Consider the following 23357-nt stretch of genomic DNA (forward strand, 5'->3'; position numbering starts at 1 on the left):
TCAACAACTTGAGCATAGATCTACGCAGTTGGGAACCGATGATATAGGTCAACCAAGTCAACGAGCCTGACCACTCGCTCTCGTAAGTTGTCTCTTCCAACAATAATGGGTTCATGAAGATCAATTCTAAACAGGGATCTTCACGGGTAGCATCACGGACAAGCTAAGCAGGATAATATTTAGCTTCGGATATAGTTTGAAACTACAAGATTACCTCCTTTTAGCAGTTGTTCCTAACAAACTATAAGTATCAGTTCAGAGAGAGTATGTGAAATAAATGAATAAGTCAAACTCAGTAAATGACGTTGTGCCGTCATATAGTTGGAATATTGCTGAGTGCGGCGTAAAACTAAACTCACTCACTCGCGCTATAGCGTTTTGCTGACAAGAAATCGTGGAATGCGTTTGCAATTTGAGGAACTTAATGTGCCGCTCTCCTCTACTTTCTGCCTGAGCGCAAAGGTCGTTAGTGTTAAGGTTATCAATGTTTGAATGTTCCCTTGAGAAATTCTGCGAACTTTCTTGAATGCTTACTGCCCCTGTCTTAAAATATGACATTACACAATCACGCATTTTTACACTTTTGAAAACTCTGTTGAGTATATCTTTGGCCCAATTTATCTTCAACCCATTTCTGGTGTCCGCCGTGATACTTCTGGAACATTTCTAAAAGCGGCCTAATACTAAACTCACTCAATTAATATTCAAATTTTTCACATTCATTTTATCTTTTATGTCTTACCAGCACAGGGTTGGAATGAACATGTCTGGGACAAAGTTTGAACGAATGGTCCAGTGCAGGACTGGCCACCATTGGCTGGCGCAGGACTGGTACAGGTCCTGAGACGTGTCCTAATGACCGGAGATCCGACACCACAGGTGAAGCCACACCCTGGGTTAGTCCATTGTGTCCACAGGGTCAGTCCACCGTCCACTGGGGCTGTCAACAAAGAACATAAAGACGTGTGAGCAAAGTAGCTACTGGCCCGCATGCCCGTGAGTACTAAAAATCCAGTCGGGCCAGTAAATTTAATTATGTCTGTGATCAACTTAAACCTTATGGGGCAATAGAAACATCGCACTTCTGCTACCAAAGTAAGTTTAGATCAGTAAATCCCAGATAAAGCTGACTAGTCAAGCGACATTCCACGACTGCATTGTGGGAATGTAAACATTGCCAATGTTACCGTTTCGTTTTAAAATTGTGAGTCTGACTATGAGTAATTTAATCAGTCGAAAAACATAAACGTATGTTTCCACCAGTGATGTTGGTTGAGTGAGGCAAACTGCAAACCAGGAAACGGGATACAATGGAGTAGTTTACTGTAGCAGGCTGTACGAGGCGATGGCAACTGACAAGCACCATGACGTCGGTTACATTATGACGTAATACAAAAGTGTTCGATTACGAGGGGGTAGACTAGAATGGCACAGTGACACCTTTGATCTTTCACTGAAGCATCTTATAACTTATAATACTCACGAAAGATTAACATGTTCATCACATGAGCAGCTAGATAATGCGACATTTGTCCATATTGAAATTTCGGACTGGTAAATTATTTTGTCGGGTGGTGAATTTAAGGCATAGCTACCTCGACCGGTGTGGAGTGACCCATGGGGAACGATACAAATTTAGCGAGAATTTCTTCGAGTCATTCTCAAAATTCGTACATATTTCGTGTAGGCAAAAGTTGTAAGTTTTGTGTGCTTGTTCTCTCTTGAAATGGTTAACGACATTTAATATTTAACACTTTTTATTAATCAATCAATTTTTATTGTGTCATTACCATTAATATCTAGCTTTACAATGTAACACTGCTAATGAGTTTTGTAATGTGATATATATTTCTTAAAAGGGTCAAACAAGTCCTCATATTCCTGTCATTTCCCTATTGTTGGGGATTTGGCAGACAAACCAGACAATCAAATGAATCGGAAAATCTAGTTTGCAAATTGGCATTACGACTATTGTGTTGCAAATTGGAATTACGTATATTGTGTTGCAATTTGGAATTAAATATATAAAATGGGTAGGTTTATGGATTAGCTTGAATGAAGGAATAAATGATACGCAAATAAACAAAACACGAACGAACGAATAAATAAATAAATAGATAAATAAATAAATAAATAAATAAATAAATAAATAAATAAATAAATAAATAAATAAATAAATAAATAAATAAATAAATAAATAAATAAATAAATAAATTTAGCGAAGATACGGTGTGACACACATCAACAGTTGCTTACCCTGACAAGCACTGAAGACACAGGCTCGAGACAATGTTTCAATTCTGTTTCCAGTGCACGTTTGTCCTCCATTACTAGCAACAGGGTTCGTGCAGCTTCTGAACCGTGACCTGACAACGCTGTTGGTGGAGCCACAGGTGATGCCACAGGATGGATTGGTCCACTGAGTCCATTGGGTGAATCCACCATTAACGGGGACTGGAAACAACAAAGCCCATTCTGCATACTGTCAACCAAATTGTAAATTGTATGGACAACCACGAGATCCATATTATAACAGTTTGATCTAAAGGTTATTTAATAACTGCAATGTACGTCGCTTCTAAGAGGGATGCATTGACAATAACGGAGGAGCGCTTAGCCAATCAGAAAACGACATTTATGTGTGAGGTAAGGCAAATGTGTTTGTGGTCTTGTAATGAAGAAAATAGGATTGAAGTGCACATTTAGAGCACTGACTTAACAAGTTCCCAATATATTGCAATACGTATCGCAGTACGGGTACCCAAATCGCAATGCATTGCAACATACTATTGCAGCATGACAATACACAGTCCAATTCAAAACGTAGGTGATGACCAATGCCCTTTGTGTTATAAAAAGTGATTTAATGCTAAATCAATTTGACATATTCTGTTATTGTCCTTGTGATAGTTTTTCCCTACCAGAGCTGTTTTAATGACTTTGGCGTGGATGTAAGGTTACGTATGTAAAATAACCTTTTCTTAAAATTAGTAAAAATCTTTTTCAGGATTTTTTCATTGATTACTACTGGTGGTGCCTGACTGTTTTATAGGAAACACACTTATAGATACAGTGAGGGAAACAAACAAGGGAACTCTTTAGGCAGTGTCGCTATATTTATTTCCAGAGTTAATAACTGGAAGGTATTAAACGATAATTAACTTGCCTGTGCTCCTTTATTTGTTTCTTTCAGTATATGTTCAGATACCGCTTACCGACGCAAGGTGAGAAATCACAGCTCTTTGGCAAAATGTCTATGATAGGACCGCTACATGGTATCCCTCCGTTGCTAGGGGCGGGGTTAGTGCAGCTTCTGATACGGGTTCGGATCTCGGTCCTTCTTCCACAGGTGATGCCACAAGGCGGGTTGGTCCACGCCGTCCAAAGTGTGAAGCCACCGTTCACTGTGAAGTACATGCATAAACTATTGAATAGTTGATTTCATTTTCGCTAATCTACGTCCATGTGCTACTCACAAGAAGTTAAGAACGAACCGATTGTTTCATATTACTATAGGTAATCTGCAGGGCAAAGGCCGATCAAAGTGTCTATTGTGAAAACCCACTAATAACTCAATGCTGGATTTTCCAGAAGTTTTTCTAATGAACAAATGAACCATGTGACTATTCAAATGCATGTATCGTTGGTCAGAACGTATTTTTGTGATTTAGAAGTCTATGATTAGGAAATAGTGATATTGCCAAAAGAATGTTCTTCCCCATTTTCTACTGTACATTATAAACAAGCAAGCGAAAAAACCTTTCAAAATGAAATTTCTGCAAACCCATCTTGGGTTGTACGAGTGTGATCAATTACTTACAAATCTGAGAGTACAAATACGCATAAGAATCACTTGAAATATGTGTACGATACGTTACTTATTTTACTCAACTAAATTGGCCTGCGTATGATTCGTCGTGGCGCCCAAACTCTTCAACAGCATTAGCTACTGGTAGGCGATGCCTATATATGCATATACTATTATAGCCGTAGCCACTGTCCGGGGTTTACAGTAACAGTCACGTGACTTCCTAGGTTGAGTATTTAGAAATGGCTGCCAAATGTATGGTAATGTGACAAAGTTTTAGTCTGATGAGACGCATGTATATTTAAGTTATATATTTAGTAGAGTTAAGTACCCAATAAGGATACGAAACTCTGTGTAAAAGTACTCAATTCTTTCAACTAGTAGGAGTATACAAAATGCTAGCTACTCCTCCAAAAGTGCAATTACTCATCCATCAACAGACACGGGAGTAAATACCCAATTGCATGAAAAATTATCTGGAGCTGTGGGTGTGGTCCTGTGCACACTGATGAAGTCAAGTAGCGCTGGGCACGGAGAGACTTTGGGTAACCGTGTTTGGCAGCTTGACGTCTGGGAATTTCCAGGACATCAGTCCTGTCCCACACCGAAGCACATGTGACACATGTGATCTCACCTTAAGCAATGACCTCTGTTCACCCAGCACAAAATGGGTATTCGTTGGGATACATCATATGACCAATAACCTTCTAGCGCCTCACAGAGACCTTGGGTTATCTGGGGTAATATTGATCAGCTTCTAGTGTGCTTTGATAGCTACCACTGGGATTATTCACCTAGTGAATGGAGTTTAGCCCATTATGAAAATAATTATTATCATCATTACGAGTCAGTTGATAATGATTGTATGATGAAGAAAATGGGAGGTAGCCGTGCAAGGTCATGCTTAGAAGTGGTGATCAGCAAGCAATGATCGTTCCTAGTTTTCATTCCGTTCGCTCGTCAGGCCGAAGGCCCGGGTTTATTCCCACATGAGTGCAGTCTGTGAATCCCATTATCCCCTGTCGTGATATTGCTGGAATATTTGCTCAAAGGGTCGTACAACTAAACTCATTAAACTTGCTGATTTGCCTGTGTATATCCCAGTGGTTGTAAATACTTGCTCATAATGTCAATCACCGGACTAGACTAAGCCATGTACATCCCACATTGCGGCACTGAAAACACAAGCAAACTAACCAACGCAGTCAGCAAAGTTGCAGGTTCTTAGATCGATATCGAGGAACGGTCCAGCACAGCTTTGTCCGCCATTACTGGGAGGAGGGTTGGTGCACGTCCTGGTCCGGGTACGTGTTACGTCAGTCCTGTTTCCGCAGGTGATGCCACAAGGTGGATTGGTCCACTGGGTCCAGAGGGTCAGACCACCGTTGACTATGCAGATTAGAAAAAGTTAATTGTTATCTGAATCATATGATTTATATTATTACTCGTTTCCTATGGATAGTGAGGTATCCAGGGAGACAGGGTCGTTTCCCCACATGGGTACAATGTGTGAAGCCCATTCCTGGTGTTCCATGCCGTGATATTGTGGAATATTACTTAAAACAGCCTACAAACAAACTCACTCACTCACTCATTATCTATACTTCCTTAATCTGAGACCAACACCTGAATCTATGTCGCAAATATATTGTCTGACAAGTATTGTAATCAGCAAACAACACTTGTAAAAAGTAAGTAAAAAGACAGTAAAAATAAAACAGTAAAATTTAAAACAAAACACACGGTCAAATCCACAGCCCTTTCAGATTTGGATTCCACAATTTTCAGTTTCAAGAAGTCAAATAGGTACGCGAAAACGTGATGAGGTCCAGATGAATTGAAACAAATCTTGGATGGCTGTCCTAAAGCAAACCTTCGGTAAAATTCTTAAATGAAACAAAACTCTTAAATGATGTACCTTCTTATACCGTTATCAAGCTAAATGTGATAACTTGTGTGCAATAAACTAGAAGGCGCCATCCATAAACTTGCTTCATTTTTGACTCACCAACGTTTAGTGAGTGCGTGTAGTTTTACGCCGCACTCAGCAATATCTACTCAGCTACATCGGATGGTCAGGCTCTGTGACATGGTTGACGCATTGGTTCCCAATTGCGCAGATCGATACTCATGCTGTCGGTCACTGGATTGTCCCTCCCAAACTCTCCATATAACTGGGACATTGCTGAGGACGTAACACTAAACTCACTTACATACTCTTTATTCACTTCAACATTAGCAGATTGCATGATCTACTCATGGAGACGAATAAGAGAACACATGTGTTCCTTTATTTATTTCCAGAATTTCACCCACAGTGCTACACCCACCTTGTGAAGAACGCCTCCATGGATAGATTCATGACGTTGTCTATCGTATGAGGTTTACTAAATTATTCCTTGTGAATACTTTTCTTTTTGACCACCGCTTGCAGGAATCCTGACGTGCCTTCAGCGTTCCATGACGAGAAACAGGAAATCTTATATAACTGGCCTCTTAGAAACAATTAAGTTTAGTAAAGAACTGACCTGGGCACGGTGCTAAAACACACGTCTTGACCAGGGTTTCAATGATATCCCCGGTACACTGCTGGCCACCATTACTGGCGACTGGATTGGTGCAGCTTCTAGTTCGTGACCTGACAACGCTGTTGGCTGAGCCACAGGTGATGCCACAGGGAGGGTTGGTCCACTGAGTCCATTGAGTGAATCCTCCATTAACGGGTACTGGAAACATACAAAGTCAATTCTGTATCCACTCACCCAAACTGTAAATTGTATGGGCAACCACGAGGTCCTTATTATGACAGTTTGATCTAAAGGTTATTTAATAACTGTTTATATCGACCTCAAACACATATACAGGTATATCGAGACGTGCCTTTCAAACGATACGCATCGCAATAATTTGTTTCTCAGAACAAGTATATTGGGTAAACAGTACACATGGTGAATCCTCTACTTACTGGTTCTGGAATGTGTTATAATAGACCATCAACGGTTTGTGTGTGACTGGAAGAATGAAGACGATTATCAAAGTCACTGGCAAATGCATCACCCAAACGAGATTGAGGACAGTCCAGTTTCCTGATCATTACTACGTTGTTCTTTGTTCTTCATTGTCATGGTAACATGTATATACACCTCGTCTATGTAATTATATTTGTGTCCATGTTTGTAAACCACCAATATCTGTATATGTTTATATGACTTCGGCAAAAGCATATACAAATAAACAACCAAATTTACAGCGATTTGTTGTTACAAGCGAGATATAAGGGGAAAAAGAACAGTTCCCACAGTCATCCGCCCTTTAGGATTTTTCCCTACTGCTTTTAATTGTGAAATAGATTTCGTACTGGTTCGAATCCCTAATTTGTCAGGGTCTCTCAGTTTAAGAAGCGATCTCCGAATCGGTTGAACGTAGGTCATGAACAAAAAGAAAAAAAAAAGATATAACAATGAACTCGTATCTGACTTGTGTAGATCGATGCTGGTAATCACGGGATCGTCTAGACCAGACTTGATCATGTACAGGCCACCGCCACATACTGTAATATGTAGCGGCCAGTTTACACGATAATCAAACGCACAACCCATAATCTACCAAAACTACAGCTCAGAAAAGATATCATTCCTGCTTGACAACGGTGCAAGAATCTGCACCGAAACGTCGCAATCACGCAATGAAGAAGTTGTTATCCATACAATTTGTCCTATTTGGTATCTGCTTTATTGGTTTCACAAAATAGCAATTATGTCTATGACGATTTGTCCGTCCAACATACCCATTTCATGTCATAAAATGGAATTACATCCTTCATACTCTCTAACTCAACATACCGACACAAGAAGCTTTGACTTCTACGAAAGGACCGGTACAGTTCAGTCCGCCATTACTGGGGACAGGATTGGTACAGCTTCTTGTACGAGTCCTGACGATGTCGTCCTGGGGTTCACAGGTAGAGTCGCATGGGGGTCCGCTCCACTCGGTCCATGGCGTCAAGCCGCCGTTCACTGTAGACAATATACATTGACATCAATGTATCGTTCACTGTTGACAATATACATTGACATCAATGCATCGCTCACTGTTGACAATGTACACAGACATCAATTCCGTACCTACACAAGGGGAGAAGAAACACGTTTTCTGCCTAGTTTCTACCCGAGAACCCGTGCAGTCACGTCCTCCATTGCTGGGGGCAGGATTGGTGCAACTCCTGGTGCGTGTCCTCACGACGTCAGACCTTTGTCCACAAGTGATGACGCATGCAGGATCGGACCATTGCGTCCAGGCTGTCAGTCCACCGTTCACTGATGACGAAAGTCACATTGCATCATAAAAGAGCAAAGTAAACAAAAGCGAAAAAAAAAGAAACCACACAAAAAATAAAACAAACAAGCAAACAAAAATCAATCAATCAATCAATCAATCAATCAATCAATCAATCAATCAATCAATCAATCAATCAATCAATCAATCAATCAATCAATCAATCAATCATAACTGGCACTCCTTCATAATGACACACAGATGGAAGATTAGGTCCTGCAATGTTTAATAATGTGAGCACGATGAGTGGATTTTACAAACGCAAAATAAACACATTTAACGATCTTGCAACTTTTTTATCACTTTTCCACAATCCTCAAGTAACGTAATTGTTAAGATGAATCACCGGTGATAGGGAAGACTACGGTTATCACGGGAGTGTGATATTAAAGTATAAATGCTAGGCTCGTCTTAACAAGCAGAGAAGATGCATGAGTAATCCGATCAGAAAATACTAATATCATTAGCAATAACGGACAAACGAAGAGAAAAAAAATAACCTCATTTGAATTAGTCCTTAAGGCACTCACCTTGACAAGCAGTGAAACTGCAGGTCTTAACAGCGGTTTGTACCACGTCACCAAAGCACTGTAATCCGCCATTTCTTGGGGTAGGGTTGGTACAGCTTCTGGTTCGTGACCTGATGACACTGTTCGTGGATCCACAGGTGATGCCACAGGATGGGTTGGTCCATGCAGACCACAGCGAAAAGCCCCCGTTTACTGTCCCTATAATACGTTATACGTTTTTGATAACCTTGCAAATGCAAAAATAAGAATATATCATCACCTTTGCATTCAACATCGGCAAACTTCAGCCGTAGAATGTTTGTATAAATGTTGACAAATTATGATTGTACATGTTACTTTGGTAACATTCATATAGAAGGACTAGGTTAACAAAGTCATGTTTGTGCTTAGGGGTGGACATGGCATCTACAGAAACGCGAATTAACATGCACAGAAGGGGCACGAGGCAAGGTGAAAACACGAGTTTTGTAGAGGGACCAGGTTAACACTTTAGTTGATTGACTAGGTTAAATGTTTATAGAGGGACCAGGTTAACATGTTTATAGAGGGACCAGGTTAACATGTTTATAGAGGGATCAGGTTAACATGTTGGTTGATGGGTTAGATTAACATGTTTGTAGAGGACCAGGTTAACATGCTTGAAGAACGAATAGGTTAACATGTTTGTAGAGGACCAGGTTAACATGCCTGAAGAGGGACAAGGTTAAAGTTTTTTATAGAGGGACTAGGTTAACATGTTTGTGGAGGGACTATTGTGGCATGTTTGTGCAAGGGTCCATCTTAACATCTTCATAGAGGGCTCTATGTTAACATGTCTGTAGAGGGACTAGGTTAACATATTTGTGGAGGGACTATTGTGACATGTTTGTTCAAGGGACTTTGTTATCATGCTTGTAGAGGGACTCGTTAACATATTTTTGGTGAGAGTATCTTGTGAGTTTAGTTTTACGCCGCACTCAGCAATATTCCAGCTATATGACAATCCAGTGATCCAGTGATCCAGCGAGTCTGACCACCCGATCCCGTTAGTCACCTCTTACGACAAGGATAATCGCCTTTCATGGCAAGCATGGGTTGCTGAAGGCCTATTATACCCCGGACCTTTATGGGTCGCTTGTGCAAGTAGACTATGGGGTAGATATTACTCAGACTTAGCTCAGCCACACACACCACTGATGTTTTATGAAGAATTTAAAGATAAGATATGTCAGAGTGCTCAGGGAATTAGATGATTATTTGATTGATGAAGAACAGGAAAGGGATTTCACAGACGACTAGGTACGGGGTTAAATCTCTCTGGAAGAACAAATATCCAGGCCCAGATAATATTACAAATGAGGACATAATCCACGGGGAGGGGGCATTGTCTCACCACACATCTCTTTGACCTGTTTAACAAAATGATTAAATTTCGCTATGTGCGCTTTAACTGTAGACTTGGTATGGTCATTCCAATCTGTAAAAGTGAAAAGGAAAATCCGATCCCCGAAACTATAGGAGAATTACTTTTACGTCATGTCCTGGAAACGTTTTTGAGCAGCTATTACTTAAACGCATAGAAACTAAATTACTTGAAAATAATCCTTATTTCCCTGATATACTCCAATTCGGATTTAGAAAAGAACATGGGACAGTTATGAACGCTTTTTGCACTTATGGAAAGTATCCGATTGAGTGAAACTCTACAGTATTTGCTGCCTTTTTAGATAACGAAAAAGCTTGTAACAGAATATAGCACGATGGCTCAGTTTACAAGTTACATCAACTGGGCATCCAGGGACACATCTGGAAAGTAGTGCAGTACAGTTATACAAATAGTTATGCTTTTGTAAGATATAAGGTAAAACCTCTGACAGGTATCCGGTTAAGCAAGGAGTCACATTGTCCTGGTTTTTCTCTGAGACATGCTAGCAATCCTAGGCATCATGTAATCATAGCTTTCGGTCGTGGGAGGCGTGTCAAGTTACATTGATCAGAGGGGTACATTGCATCTGCTGATTCCAATATTTACGGTGGTTTGTTATTAACGTCCAACTTAACTTGTAAATCTAGAATTTAAAAGTGTTGTCTGAAAGCAAGACAGAGTTTTAATTCACTTAACTGCTTGGGGCTGAATGATACTGACCTACATTGAGCTACCAGTGTTAAAATACGTTAAAATATGGCAAAGAATGATCCTGAAAACGAGTTTTTATGCCTGTGAACTATTGTTTGACATTATGGAGAAGCAGCTTTGCTTTGCATGCTAGAAACCACACAGCGCTACTTTGCCAGCACTGTCCAGGAGCTAGATAAGAGATCTCTCTCCGAATCCTCTATTGCTGATTTGTGGACCATGATTGGCTACATATATAATAGCAAGCTCCAGTTCTTTGGCTCTTTATGCAACACTAGTTGTGACAATCTCGTAAAACACATATTCTGTGCTTCCATGTGTAGCAAACCCCGACAAACATATTTGTAGAGGGACTATACTAACATGTAAGCTGAAGGGCCATGCGAACATGTGTTTCTAGAGGTACTATGTTAACTATGTTAACGTGTTTGTGGAGGGACGGGGTTAATATGTTGATGACTGACTGTTAACATGTTTGTACAAGGAATTTTTTAGCATGCCTGTTGAGGAACTATGCAAACATGTTTGTAGATACGCTATGCTGAAGTGTTTGTAGATTATGTTAACACATTTGTACTATGTTAACATGTTTCTAGAGGTACTATGTTAACATGTTTCTAGAGGTACTATGTTAACATGTTTCTAGAGGTACTATGTTAACATGTTTCTAGAGGTACTATGTTAACATGTTTCTAGAAGTACCATGTTAACATGTTTCTAGAGGTACTATATTAACATCTTTCTAGAAGTACTATGTTAACATGTTTCTAGAGGTACTATGTTAACATGTTTCTAGAAGTACTATGTTAACATGTTTCTAGAGGTACTATGTTAACATGTTTCTAGAAGTACTATGTTAACATGTTTCTAGAGGTACTATGTTAACATGTTTCTAGAAGTACTATGTTAACATGTTTCAAGAAGTACTATATTAACATGTTTCTAGAGGTACTATGTTAACATGTTTCTAGAGGTACTATGTTAACATGTTTCTAGAGGTTCTACATTAACATGTTTCTAGAGGTACTATGTTAACATGTTTCTAGAAGTACTATGTTAACATGTTTCTAGAGGTACTATGTTAACATGTTTCTAGAAGTACTATGTTAACATGTTTCTAGCGGTACTATGTTAACATGTTTCTAGAAGTACTATGTTAATATGTTTCTAGAAGTACTATGTTAACATGTTTCTAGAGGTACTATATTAACATGTTTCTAGAAGTACTATGTTAACATGTTTCTAGAAGTACTATGTTAACATTTTCTAGAAGTACTATGTCAACATGTTTCTAGAAGTACTATGTTAACATGTTTCTAGAAGTACTATGTTAACATGTTTCTAGAAGTACTATGTTAACATGTTTCTAGAAGTACCGTGTTGACATGTTTCTAGAGGTACTATGTCAGCATGTTTCTAGAAGTACTATGTTAACATGTTTCTAGAGGTACTATGTCAACATGTTTCTAGAAGTACCATATTAACATGTTTCTAGAGGTACTATGTTAACATGTTTCTAGAGGTACTATGTTAACATGTTTCTAGAGGTACTATATTAACATGTTTCTAGAAGTACTATGTTAACATGTTTCTAGAAGTACTATGTTAACATGTTTCTAGAAGTACTATGTTAACATGTTTCTAGAGGTACTATGTCAACATGTTTCTAGAAGTACTATGTTAACATGTTTCTAGAAGTACTATGTTAACATGTTTCTAGAGGTACTATATTAACATGTTTCTAGAAGTACTATGTTAACATGTTTCTAGAAGTACTATATTAACATGTTTCTAGAAGTACGATGTTAGCATGTTTCTAGAGGTACTATGTTAACATGTTTCTAGAAGTACTATGTTAACATGTTTCTAGAAGTACTATGTTAACATGTTTCTAGAGGTACTATGTTAACATGTTTCTAGAAGTACTATGTTAACATGTCTCTAGAAGTACCATGTTAACATGTTTCTAGAGGTACTATGTTAACATGTTTCTAGAAGTACCATGTTAACATGTTTCTAGAGGTACTATGTTAACATGTTTCTAGAAGTACTATGTTAACATGTTTCTAAAAGTACTATGTTAACATGTTTCTAGAGGTACTATGTCAACATGTTTCTAGAAGTACTATGTTAACATGTTTCTAGAAGTACTATGTTAACATGTTTCTAGAGGTACTATATTAACATGTTTCTAGAAGTACTATGTTAACATGTTTCTAGAAGTACTATATTAACATCTTTCTAGAAGTACTATGTTAACATGTTTCTAGAGGTACTATGTTAACATGTTTCTAGAAGTACTATGTTAACATGTTTCTAGAGGTACTATGTTAACATGTTTCTAGAAGTACTATGTTAACATGTTTCTAGAGGTACTATGTTAACATGTTTCTAGAAGTACTATGTTAACATGTTTCAAGAAGTACTATATTAACATGTTTCTAGAGGTACTATGTTAACATGTTTCTAGAGGTACTATGTTAACATGTTTCTAGAGGTTCTACATTAACATGTTTCTAGAGGTACTATGTTAACATGTTTCTAGAAGTACTATGTTAACATGTTTCTAGAGGTTCTACATTAACATGTTTCTAGAGGTACTATGTTAACATGTTTCTAGAAGTACTATGTTAACATGTTTCTAGCGGTACTATGTTAACATGTTTCTAGAAGTACTATGTTAATATGTTTCTAGAAGTACTATGTTAACATGTTTCTAGAGGTACTATATTAACATGTTTCTAGAAGTACTATGTTAACATGTTTCTAGAAGTACTATGTTAACATTTTCTAGAAGTACTATGTCAACATGTTTCTAGAAGTACTATGTTAACATGTTTCTAGAAGTACTATGTTAACATGTTTCTAGAAGTACTATGTTAACATGTTTCTAGAAGTACCGTGTTGACATGTTTCTAGAGGTACTATGTCAGCATGTTTCTAGAAGTACTATGTTAACATGTTTCTAGAGGTACTATGTCAACATGTTTCTAGAAGTACCATATTAACATGTTTCTAGAGGTACTATGTTAACATGTTTCTAGAGGTACTATGTTAACATGTTTCTAGAGGTACTATATTAACATGTTTCTAGAAGTACTATGTTAACATGTTTCTAGAGGTACTATGTTAACATGTTTCTAGAAGTACTATGTTAACATGTTTCTAGAGGTACTATGTCAACATGTTTCTAGAAGTACTATGTTAACATGTTTCTAGAAGTACTATGTTAACATTTTCTAGAAGTACTATGTCAACATGTTTCTAGAAGTACTATGTTAACATGTTTCTAGAAGTACTATATTAACATGTTTCTAGAAGTACGATGTTAGCATGTTTCTAGAGGTACTATGTTAACATGTTTCTAGAAGTACTATGTTAACATGTTTCTAGAAGTACTATGTTAACATGTTTCTAGAGGTACTATGTTAACATGTTTCTAGAAGTACTATGTTAACATGTCTCTAGAAGTACCATGTTAACATGTTTCTAGAGGTACTATGTTAACATGTTTCTAGAAGTACCATGTTAACATGTTTCTAGAGGTACTATGTTAACATGTTTCTAGAAGTACTATGTTAACATGTTTCTAAAAGTACTATGTTAACATGTTTCTAGAAGTACCATGTTAACATGTTTCTAGAGGTACTATGTTAACATGTTTCTAGCGGTACTATGTGAACATGTTTCTAGAGGTACTGTGTTAACATGTTTCTAGAGGTACTATATTAACATGTTTCTAGAGGTACTATGTTAACATTTTTCTAGCGGTACTATGTTAACATGTTTCTAGAAGTACTATGTTAACATGTTTCTAGAAGTACTATGTTAACATGTTTCTAGCGGTACTATGTGAACATGTTTCTAGAGGTACTGTGTTAACATGTTTCTAGAGGTACTATATTAACATGTTTCTAGAGGTACTATGTTAACATGTTTCTAGCGGTACTATGTTAACATGTTTCTAGAAGTACTATGTTAACATGTTTCTAGAAGTACTATGTTAACATGTTTCTAGAGGTACTATATTAACATGTTTCTAGAAGTACTATGTTAACATGTTTCTAGCGGTACTATGTTAACATGTTTTTAGAAGTACTATGTCAACATGTTTCTAGAAGTACTATGTTAACATGTTTCTAGAAGTATTATGTTAACATTTTTCTGGAAGTACTATGTTAACATGTTTCTAGAGGTACTATGTTAACATTTTTCTGGAAGTACTATGTTAACATGTTTCTAGAGGTACTATGTTAACATGTTTCTAGAAGTACCATGTTAACATGTTTCTACAGGTACTATGTTAACATGTTTCTAGAGGTACTATGTTAACATGTTTCTAGAAGTACTATGTTAACATGTTTCTAGAAGTACTATGTTAACATGTTTTTAGAAGTACTATGTTAACATGTTTCTAGAAGTACTATGTTAACATGTTTCTAGAAGTACTATGTTAACATGGTTGTAGAGGGACTAGGTTAACATGTTTGTAGGAGTACTCTGTGAAGATGTTTCTAGAGGTACTATGTTAACATATTTCTTGGGGTACTATGTGAACATGTTTACATGTTTCTAGGGGTACTATGTGAACATGTTTACATGTTTCTAGGGGTACTATGTGAACATGTTTACATGTTTCTAGGGGTACTATGTGAACATGTTTACATGTTTCTAGGGGTACTATGTGAACATGTTTACATGTTTCTAGGGGTACTATGTGAACATGTTTCCACAAGGGACTGCATGAGGAACTGTATTAACATGTTATAGAGGGACCAGGTTAACATGTTGATAGAGGAACTATGTTAACATGTTTTTGAGTGGCTATGTTTATATGTTATGAGGGACCAGGTTAACCTGTTTGTAGAGAGACTATGTTAAAATGAGCGTAGAGCTGCTATGTTAGCATTTCTGTGGATGAACAAGGTGAACATGTTTGTAGAGAGACTAGCGTGACATATTTGTAAAAGGACCAGTTTCAAATGTTTGTAGTGAGTCCAGGTTAACCATTTTATTCAGGGACTTGGTTAAAATGTTTGTGGAGGCAGAAGGTCAATATATATATTTGTATAAGGATTGTGTTGCCATGTTTGTAGAGGGACCAGTTAACATGCTTGCAGAGGAACATATCGGCATGTTTTGGAGAGACTATGTTAACGTGTTTGTGGAGGGACGGGGTTAATATGTTGATGACTGACTGTTAACATGTTTGTACAAGGAATTTTTTTAGCATGCCTGTTGAGGATCTATGCTAACAGATACGCTATGCTGAAGTGTTTGTAGATTATGTTAACACATTTGTACTATGTTAACGTGTTTTCGAGTGACAATGTTAAGGTGTTTGTAGAGGGAATATGCTAATATTTTCGTGGAGGAACAAGGTGAACATGTTTGTAGAAGGTCTAGATTAACACGTTTGTAGAGGGAATATGCTAATATTTTCGTGGAGGAACAAGGTGAACTGGTTTGTAGAGGATCCAGATTAACACGTTTGTAGAAGGACTGGGTTAACATTTTGTAGAGGGACCAGGTTAACACTTTAGTTGATTGACTAGGTTAAACCTTTGTAGAGGGACCAGGTTAACATGTTTATAGAGGGACCAGGTTAACATGTTCGTAGAGGACCAGGTTAACATGCTTGAAGAACGAATAGGTTAACATGTTTGTAGAGGGGCTAGGTTAACATGTTTGTAGAGGGGCTAGGTTAACATGTTTATAGAGGGACCAGGTTAACATGTTTTAGAGGGACTAAGTTAACATGTTTCTAGAAGTAATATGGTAACATGTTTCTAGGAGTACTCTGTGAAGATGTTTCTAGATGTACTATGTTAACATATTGACGGGCTAGATTATCATGTTTGTATAGGACCAGGTTAACATGCTTGAAGAACAAATAGGTTAACATGTTTGTAGAGGGACTAGGTTAAATGTTTATAGAGGGACCAGGTTAGCATGTTCGTAGAGAGAGACTAGGTTAACCTGTTGGTTGACGGGCTGGATTATCATGTTTGTAGGGAACCAGGTTAACATGCTTGAAGAACGAATAGGTTGACATGTTTGTAGAGGACCAGGTTAACATGTTTGTAGAGGGACCAGGTTAACATGTTTGTAGAGGGACCAGGTTAACGTGTTTGTAGAGGGACTAGGTTAACATGTTTGTAGAGGATCAGGTTAACATGCTTGAAGAACGAATAGGTTAACATGCCTCTAGAGGGACCAGGTTAAATGTTTATAGAGGGACCAGGTTGACATGTTCGTAGAGAGAGACTAGGTTAACCTGTTGGTTGACGGGCTGGATTATCATGTTTGTAGGGAACCAGGTTAACATGCTTGAAGAACGAATAGGTTAACATGTTTGTAGAGGACCAGGTTAACATGTTTGTAGAGGGACCAGGTTAACATGTTTGTAGAGGACCATGTTAACATGTTTGTGGACGGACCAGGTTAACATGTTTATAGAGGACCAGGTTAATATGCTTGAAGAACGAATAGGTTAACATGTTTGTAGAGGGACTAGGTTAAATGTTTATAGAGGGACCAGGTTAACATGTTCGTAGAGAGAGACTAGGTTAACCTGTTGGTTGACGGGCTGGATTATCATGTTTGTAGAGAAGCAGGTTAACATGCTTGAAGAACGAATAGGTTAACATGTTTGTAGAGGACCAGGTTAACATGTCTGTAGAGGGACCAGGTTAACATGTTTGTAGAGGACCAGGTTAACATGTTTATAGAGGACCAGGTTAACATGCTTGAAGAACAAATAGGTTAACATGTTTATAGAGGGACTAGGTTAAATGTTTATAGAGGGACCAGGTTAGCATGTTCGTAGAGAGGGACTAGGTTAATCTGTTGGTTGACAGGCTAGATTATCATGTTTGTAGAGAACCAGGTTAACATGCTTGAAGAACGAATAGGTTAACATGTTTGTAGAGGACCAGGTTAACATGTTTGTAGAGGGACCAGGTTAACATGTTTGTAGAGGGACCAGGTTAACATGTTTGTAGAGGGACCAGGTTAACATGTTTGTAGAGGGACCAGGTTAACATGTTTATAGAGGGACCAGGTTAACATGTTTATAGAGGGACCAGGTTAACATGTTTATAGAGGGACCAGGTTAACATGTTTTTAGAGCGACTAAGTTAACATTTATGTTTAGGGACTATGTTAACATATTTTGTAGAGGGGCTAGGTGAACAAGCTCAAAGTGGCATGAACAATGTTCCTGGGCGAAAATGAAAAAAAAAGCCGATAGAAGCAAAATGCTAGTATGTAGGAGGACTGGTTAATATGTTTGTAGAGGGACAACGTTAACATGTTTGTAGAGGACCAGGTAGAAGCAAAATGCTAGTATGTAGGAGGACTGTGTTTATACATGCTTCAAAAAGGTGAGACACGGTCTATATTTTGGCAGTTACTACATGAGGGCATTTGAACAGTCGCGGCAAGTTGACATCCACAAAACATGCTCTGCTTATGTGTATAAATAGAAAGTACTATAGAAATGGGATCCTTTAAGATTCAAGTCATTCAAACTTCGTTCATCTGCTGACGTAAATGTAAATCGTTATAGGATTTAACCTTTACATTAATGCCTGAAATACCATTCCCAAATGTCACAATAATGACTAGATCCGGAATCGCTTCACTTACCATTGCAAGCAGATATAGCTTCCACGAAAGACCCAGTACAGTTGAGACCTCCATTTTCTGGAGCGGGGTTGGTGCAGGTCCTAGTTCGAGTCCGTATCACATCAGTTCGTGTTTCACAAGCAACGCCACATGGTAGGCCTGTCCAGTCGGACCATTGCGAAAACCCACCATTAACAACCGGACCTAGAAATGTTGTTGTGACTGAGTGAGTATGGTTTTACGTCGACTTTAACAATATTCCACCAATATCACGGTTGGGGACCCAGGAAATGGGTTTCATACATTGTACTCATTTGGGGAAGTTTCAGCGTTAAGAGCCAACGCTCCAAACATAAGACTACCTCACGACCCATATAGTTTTGTGCAAAAACTTCAACACTAAAGAATAAACATTCTCAACCTTTTGTTCAAACATATTCCATATGGGGTATATGACAAAACAGTGGTATAAATTATATTACTTACACTTCTAAAAAGTACATGAAGGGTTGTAATTCACTGAAACCCGTCTCCTGATTCAATGGAATTCACCGACGTCTGTGTCAAATATGTATGGTTTCAGACAATTTACTATGTACCGTTCAAAAAAAGGGGGTGTTGGATTTATAAGATCAAATAATTCAAATGATGAAGCCGAGGCGCGAACAGATGATGAAGATCAATTGAGGGAAAATGTGACAATTTATTCCACTCCCTTCATCTGTATGGATATATATTACCTTTTCTCATATGTATTGGCATTCGCTAGTGGTATGCTCGCAAAATATAATATGGTATATATTTAAATGGTATATATTCACAGATCATATTTAGTTTGCAGTATTTATATCTTTTGGACGTACAGTAGACTTGACTATGCTTCAGAAACAGGACATTATCCTGTCCCATGTTAGAATGTCCATGACCTTGACCTTGAACAAATTAACGTGGATGATTGGTGCATGGCTGTGCATCGGTCAAGTGCGATACTAGTCTTTGTGAGGGAGAATATATCATGTATACTCCGCCCCATGGAAAAAGCATGCATCCCTAGCAGTCAGTGAATCGTGAATCAGTGGTTCTGATCGAGTAGCCAGTACAAAGTTTGTAAAGCATATGACTGAATTTCAGTTTGTTGTAATGTTATAAAAATGAAAAAAAAGAAACATACATTGTATAATTATGATTCGGGGTATACGGGGTTTTATGCGTCCATTTAGATTATATACACCTTGCGGACAAAACCTATGACAGAATGTGTAACACCGCGTATGTACCTCATCCCAATGCTACAACTTATAATACATACAGTCAAATATGATAGTGCCAGCAACACACAATGCCTGTGTATAAGCGACAGAACCTACTGCATCATCTGAGACCGTTGTGATATGCATTTACCATGAGAAATATTTGAAAACAAACACGATGAAATATAAACTGCTCGTTGTATCATGCAATCTGAATTCCAAGTTAATATGAATGATTTTGTAATTTACCCACATATTAACTTTCACGATTCTGTAAGTCAAGGAGTCTTGCAAAACAGTTGCAACAGTTGTCACATACTCACCTACAGGAACATTAACTGTGAGGGCTGCACTTGTAGAGAGCCCATTAACTCTGAACTCATACGTTGCCCCATCAGATGTCTGGACATTTGAGATGCTCAGAATCTGAGACTGCCCATTCACCGACGCCTGTATACGAGAGTTAAGCACCAGTACTGCACCGTTCTTATACCATTGTCCTGTTTGGATGTTACTCTGGGATAGGGTGACCACGAGTGTGACCTGACTTCCAGTATTGACTGTCTGGGCACTTAATCCAGTGATAACAGCTGCAACGTAATGCAATAATGATATTCAAGTTTCATTACGTATTGTAATGTTCACGGTTGCTATATTTCATTTTTGGTTAATGTTATTTTCCACATCTGGCTTTGAAGCACATCTATCCGTTTCTACTGAGTTCTTGTTAGACCTTATATGATTGGGGCTGTACACTGTATAGGGAGGGGGCTATGTGGGTGGTGCCTACTTTAGTTATGCTGGATTTGAACCACGTGATTAGCTTCATGGTGCAGTGCCATGAGGTGAGAAGTGGACGACCTTATTACCCACAACATAATGGTAGGAAATCAATTTCAGATACTTAGCAAATGTCTTTATCTATCATTAAGAGTTATACTGTAAATTCTTAGACTTTGTCGTTTGTATGTTTTCTCAGTTAATTCAATTTCATCCCGGTTGTTCAGTAGGTCTAGCTGTTATCATTTTTTTTAATTTGGTCATTAGAAATGTAACTGAAATATATATTTCATTTTATTTTAGATAATCTGTCAGTATTTAGAAAGTAATTGGTGGGCTTTGGAAAGTAATTAGAACAATAGCACGTCATTGTGTTTAAGCACCAAAGAATAAATGAACCCAACCAAGGAGGATTCGTTTTCTTATTTTCACACAAACACATATGCTAAGGTTGATGAAAAAATTATGCGATTTTGAATACCGTATTTATGGTGATAATATTTGTGATGTTAGGTGAACAGATTATTCCATTAATGATACTAGCACTGAGTATATTGCTCCAGCAATGAGAATACCTGAACTGTAAAGCAGCAATGATATAAAGATTTCATATCGTATACAAAGGTTGATACAATAATTATACCACTTTTTAGTATCTCATATTAAAATACTGTCGACAGATGCAAATATTTCAGATATTGTCTAAAAAGGTTTCAAATAACGAAAATATATCCACATATTAACTGGTCATGATTCTGTAAGTCAAAGAGTCTTGCAAAACAGTTGCAACAGTTGCCGTCACATACTCACCTACAGGAACATTAACTGTGAGGGCTGCACTTGTAGAGAGCCCATTAACTCTGAACTCATACGTTGCCCCATCAGATGTCTGGACATTTGAGATGCTCAGAATCTGAGACTGCCCATTCACTGACGCCTGTATGCGAGAGTTAAGCGCCAATACTGCACCGTTCTTATACCACTGTCCTGTTTGGATGTTACTCTGGGATAGGGTGACAACGAAGGTGACCTGACCTCCGACATTGACTGCCTGGGCGGTTAATCCAGAGAGAACAGCTGCAACATGATGCAATAATGATACTGAAGTTGAAGCAAAAATTATATGATTTTGAATATCTCACTAATGGTGATAATATTTCTGACATTAGGTTCACACATTATGCCATTAATAATATTTACGAGGGGATGTCAATAAGTTTTGAACCTTGCATAGAAAAACACAAAATATTGGTATGAATCACATGTATTTTTCAACATAGTCCCTTGTGAGTCAAGACACTTGTTCCATCTTTTCTGCCAGGCGCTGATGCCATCGCTGTAGAAGGCGCCATTTTGGTCCTCAAACCAAGCCTCAGTAGCAGCAATAAGCTTATTATCATCCTGAAATCTACGACCAGGCAAGTGTTTCTTGAGATTTGGGAACAGATGGTAATCACTTGGTGCCAGGTCTGGAGAGTAGGGGGGATGCGGCAAGATTTCATACCCGCATTCCAGGACAGCAGCGGCTGCAACGCGAGAGGTGTGTACTGGAGCATTGTCTTGATGTAGAAGAATACCACGTCTGATCTTGCCTCGGCGCTTCTCCTTGATTGACTGTCGCACTTGCCTCAACAAGTTAGCGTAATAATCCCCATTCATTATTCTTCCCTTTGGTAAGTAATCTATGTGGATGACGCTGTTGCTATCCCAGAAGACTGTCGCCATTACCTTCTGCACTGATCTGGAGGCTTTGTGCTTTTTGGTCCTGGGAGAAGTGATATGTTTCCATTCCATGGATTCTTGTTTGCCCCCAGGATCATAGTGGTGGATTCAGGTTTCATCACAGGTTACTAGCCTAAAGTGAAAATCTTCTGGATTTTTGTTGTATCTGGTTAGCATGGAGTTGCTTATGGTGACCCTTGTTTGCTTCATTTCATCTGTAAGCATTCTTGGCACCCATCTTGCGCACACCGTAGACATGACGAGATGTTCATGAAGAATTGTCTCGATGGATCCGTGTGAAATGCCTGTGGTCTCCTCTAACTCGTGGAGTGTGATTCGACGATTTTGTAGCACAAGCCTTTGCACTCTGTCAATGTTTTCCTGACTAGTGCCTGTTGATGGGCGACTTGGACGTGGGTCATCTTCAAGACCCTCTCTACCATGCTTAAATTCATTGACCCATCGTTTGATGGTAGCAGACTTAAATGTAAGACTTCCCATAAACTGCTGAAAGCCTTTCTTCAATGTTCTTCGCCGAGTTTCTTTCAAGAACTAAAACCTTAACTATTGCTCTATACTCAATTTTATTCATGTTCACTGCCGTGAGGGGGGGGGGGGGGGGGGGGGGGTGTCTCTTTCTGTCAATGTGAGCTGTTCAATAACTTCTGAGAGTAGGATGCTAAAACTTATATATCACATCAGCTACACCCCAAGGCTTAATGTCGTACCATAGGCTGTGACGCCTGGGTATGAAAAATGCTCAAGGCTCAAAACTTATTGACATCCCCTCGTACATTTAATACATTGTTATACAAACATGAGAATTGCTGAAACATAATGCTGTAATGATATTTCATGTGGTATTCTAAAGTTCATACAATAATAAATCGATGTTAAGCATGACATCTATAATTAACGCCGACAGATAAATACATTTTAGATTTTTAAAGAAAATATATTCCATTAATGATGTTAACATTCAATACAAATATATTTATGATACCTAATAATCACAAAGTATCAACACAACTTCACAGGCCTTACATTTTAAATTTGTGTGAGCCTTTGGCTAAAGGTGAAAATTACAGACGTGCTAGCATGAAAAATGTTCCCAGTTAGCAACACCTTTATATTTGTAGCTAAGGGACATTACAGTTTCTAAAACATAAATAGAAAATGTTTTACAT

At 38.2% G+C, this 23357-nt stretch overlaps 1 protein-coding gene across 2 annotated transcripts in view; it reads right to left on the reverse strand.

Moving 5' to 3' along the window:
* Window positions 1-23357, reverse strand: part of LOC137259878 (SCO-spondin-like) — a 93385-nt gene that overhangs the window by 51189 nt on the left and 18839 nt on the right. For both annotated transcript variants that reach the window (XM_067797511.1, XM_067797510.1), the window contains exons 6-16: window positions 21259-21525; window positions 19992-20258; window positions 18440-18622; window positions 8674-8871; window positions 7933-8124; window positions 7651-7824; window positions 6337-6534; window positions 5006-5197; window positions 3216-3404; window positions 2257-2454; window positions 743-940 (exon numbers count right to left, since the gene is read on the reverse strand). In XM_067797511.1, the coding sequence (XP_067653612.1) occupies window positions 743-940; window positions 2257-2454; window positions 3216-3404; window positions 5006-5197; window positions 6337-6534; window positions 7651-7824; window positions 7933-8124; window positions 8674-8871; window positions 18440-18622; window positions 19992-20258; window positions 21259-21525 (2256 nt within the window). The remainder of the gene's footprint in view (window positions 1-742; window positions 941-2256; window positions 2455-3215; window positions 3405-5005; window positions 5198-6336; window positions 6535-7650; window positions 7825-7932; window positions 8125-8673; window positions 8872-18439; window positions 18623-19991; window positions 20259-21258; window positions 21526-23357) is intronic.

The sequence above is a fragment of the Haliotis asinina genome, chromosome 13 (genome assembly GCF_037392515.1).
Source record: "Haliotis asinina isolate JCU_RB_2024 chromosome 13, JCU_Hal_asi_v2, whole genome shotgun sequence".
NCBI lineage: Eukaryota > Metazoa > Mollusca > Gastropoda > Lepetellida > Haliotidae > Haliotis > Haliotis asinina.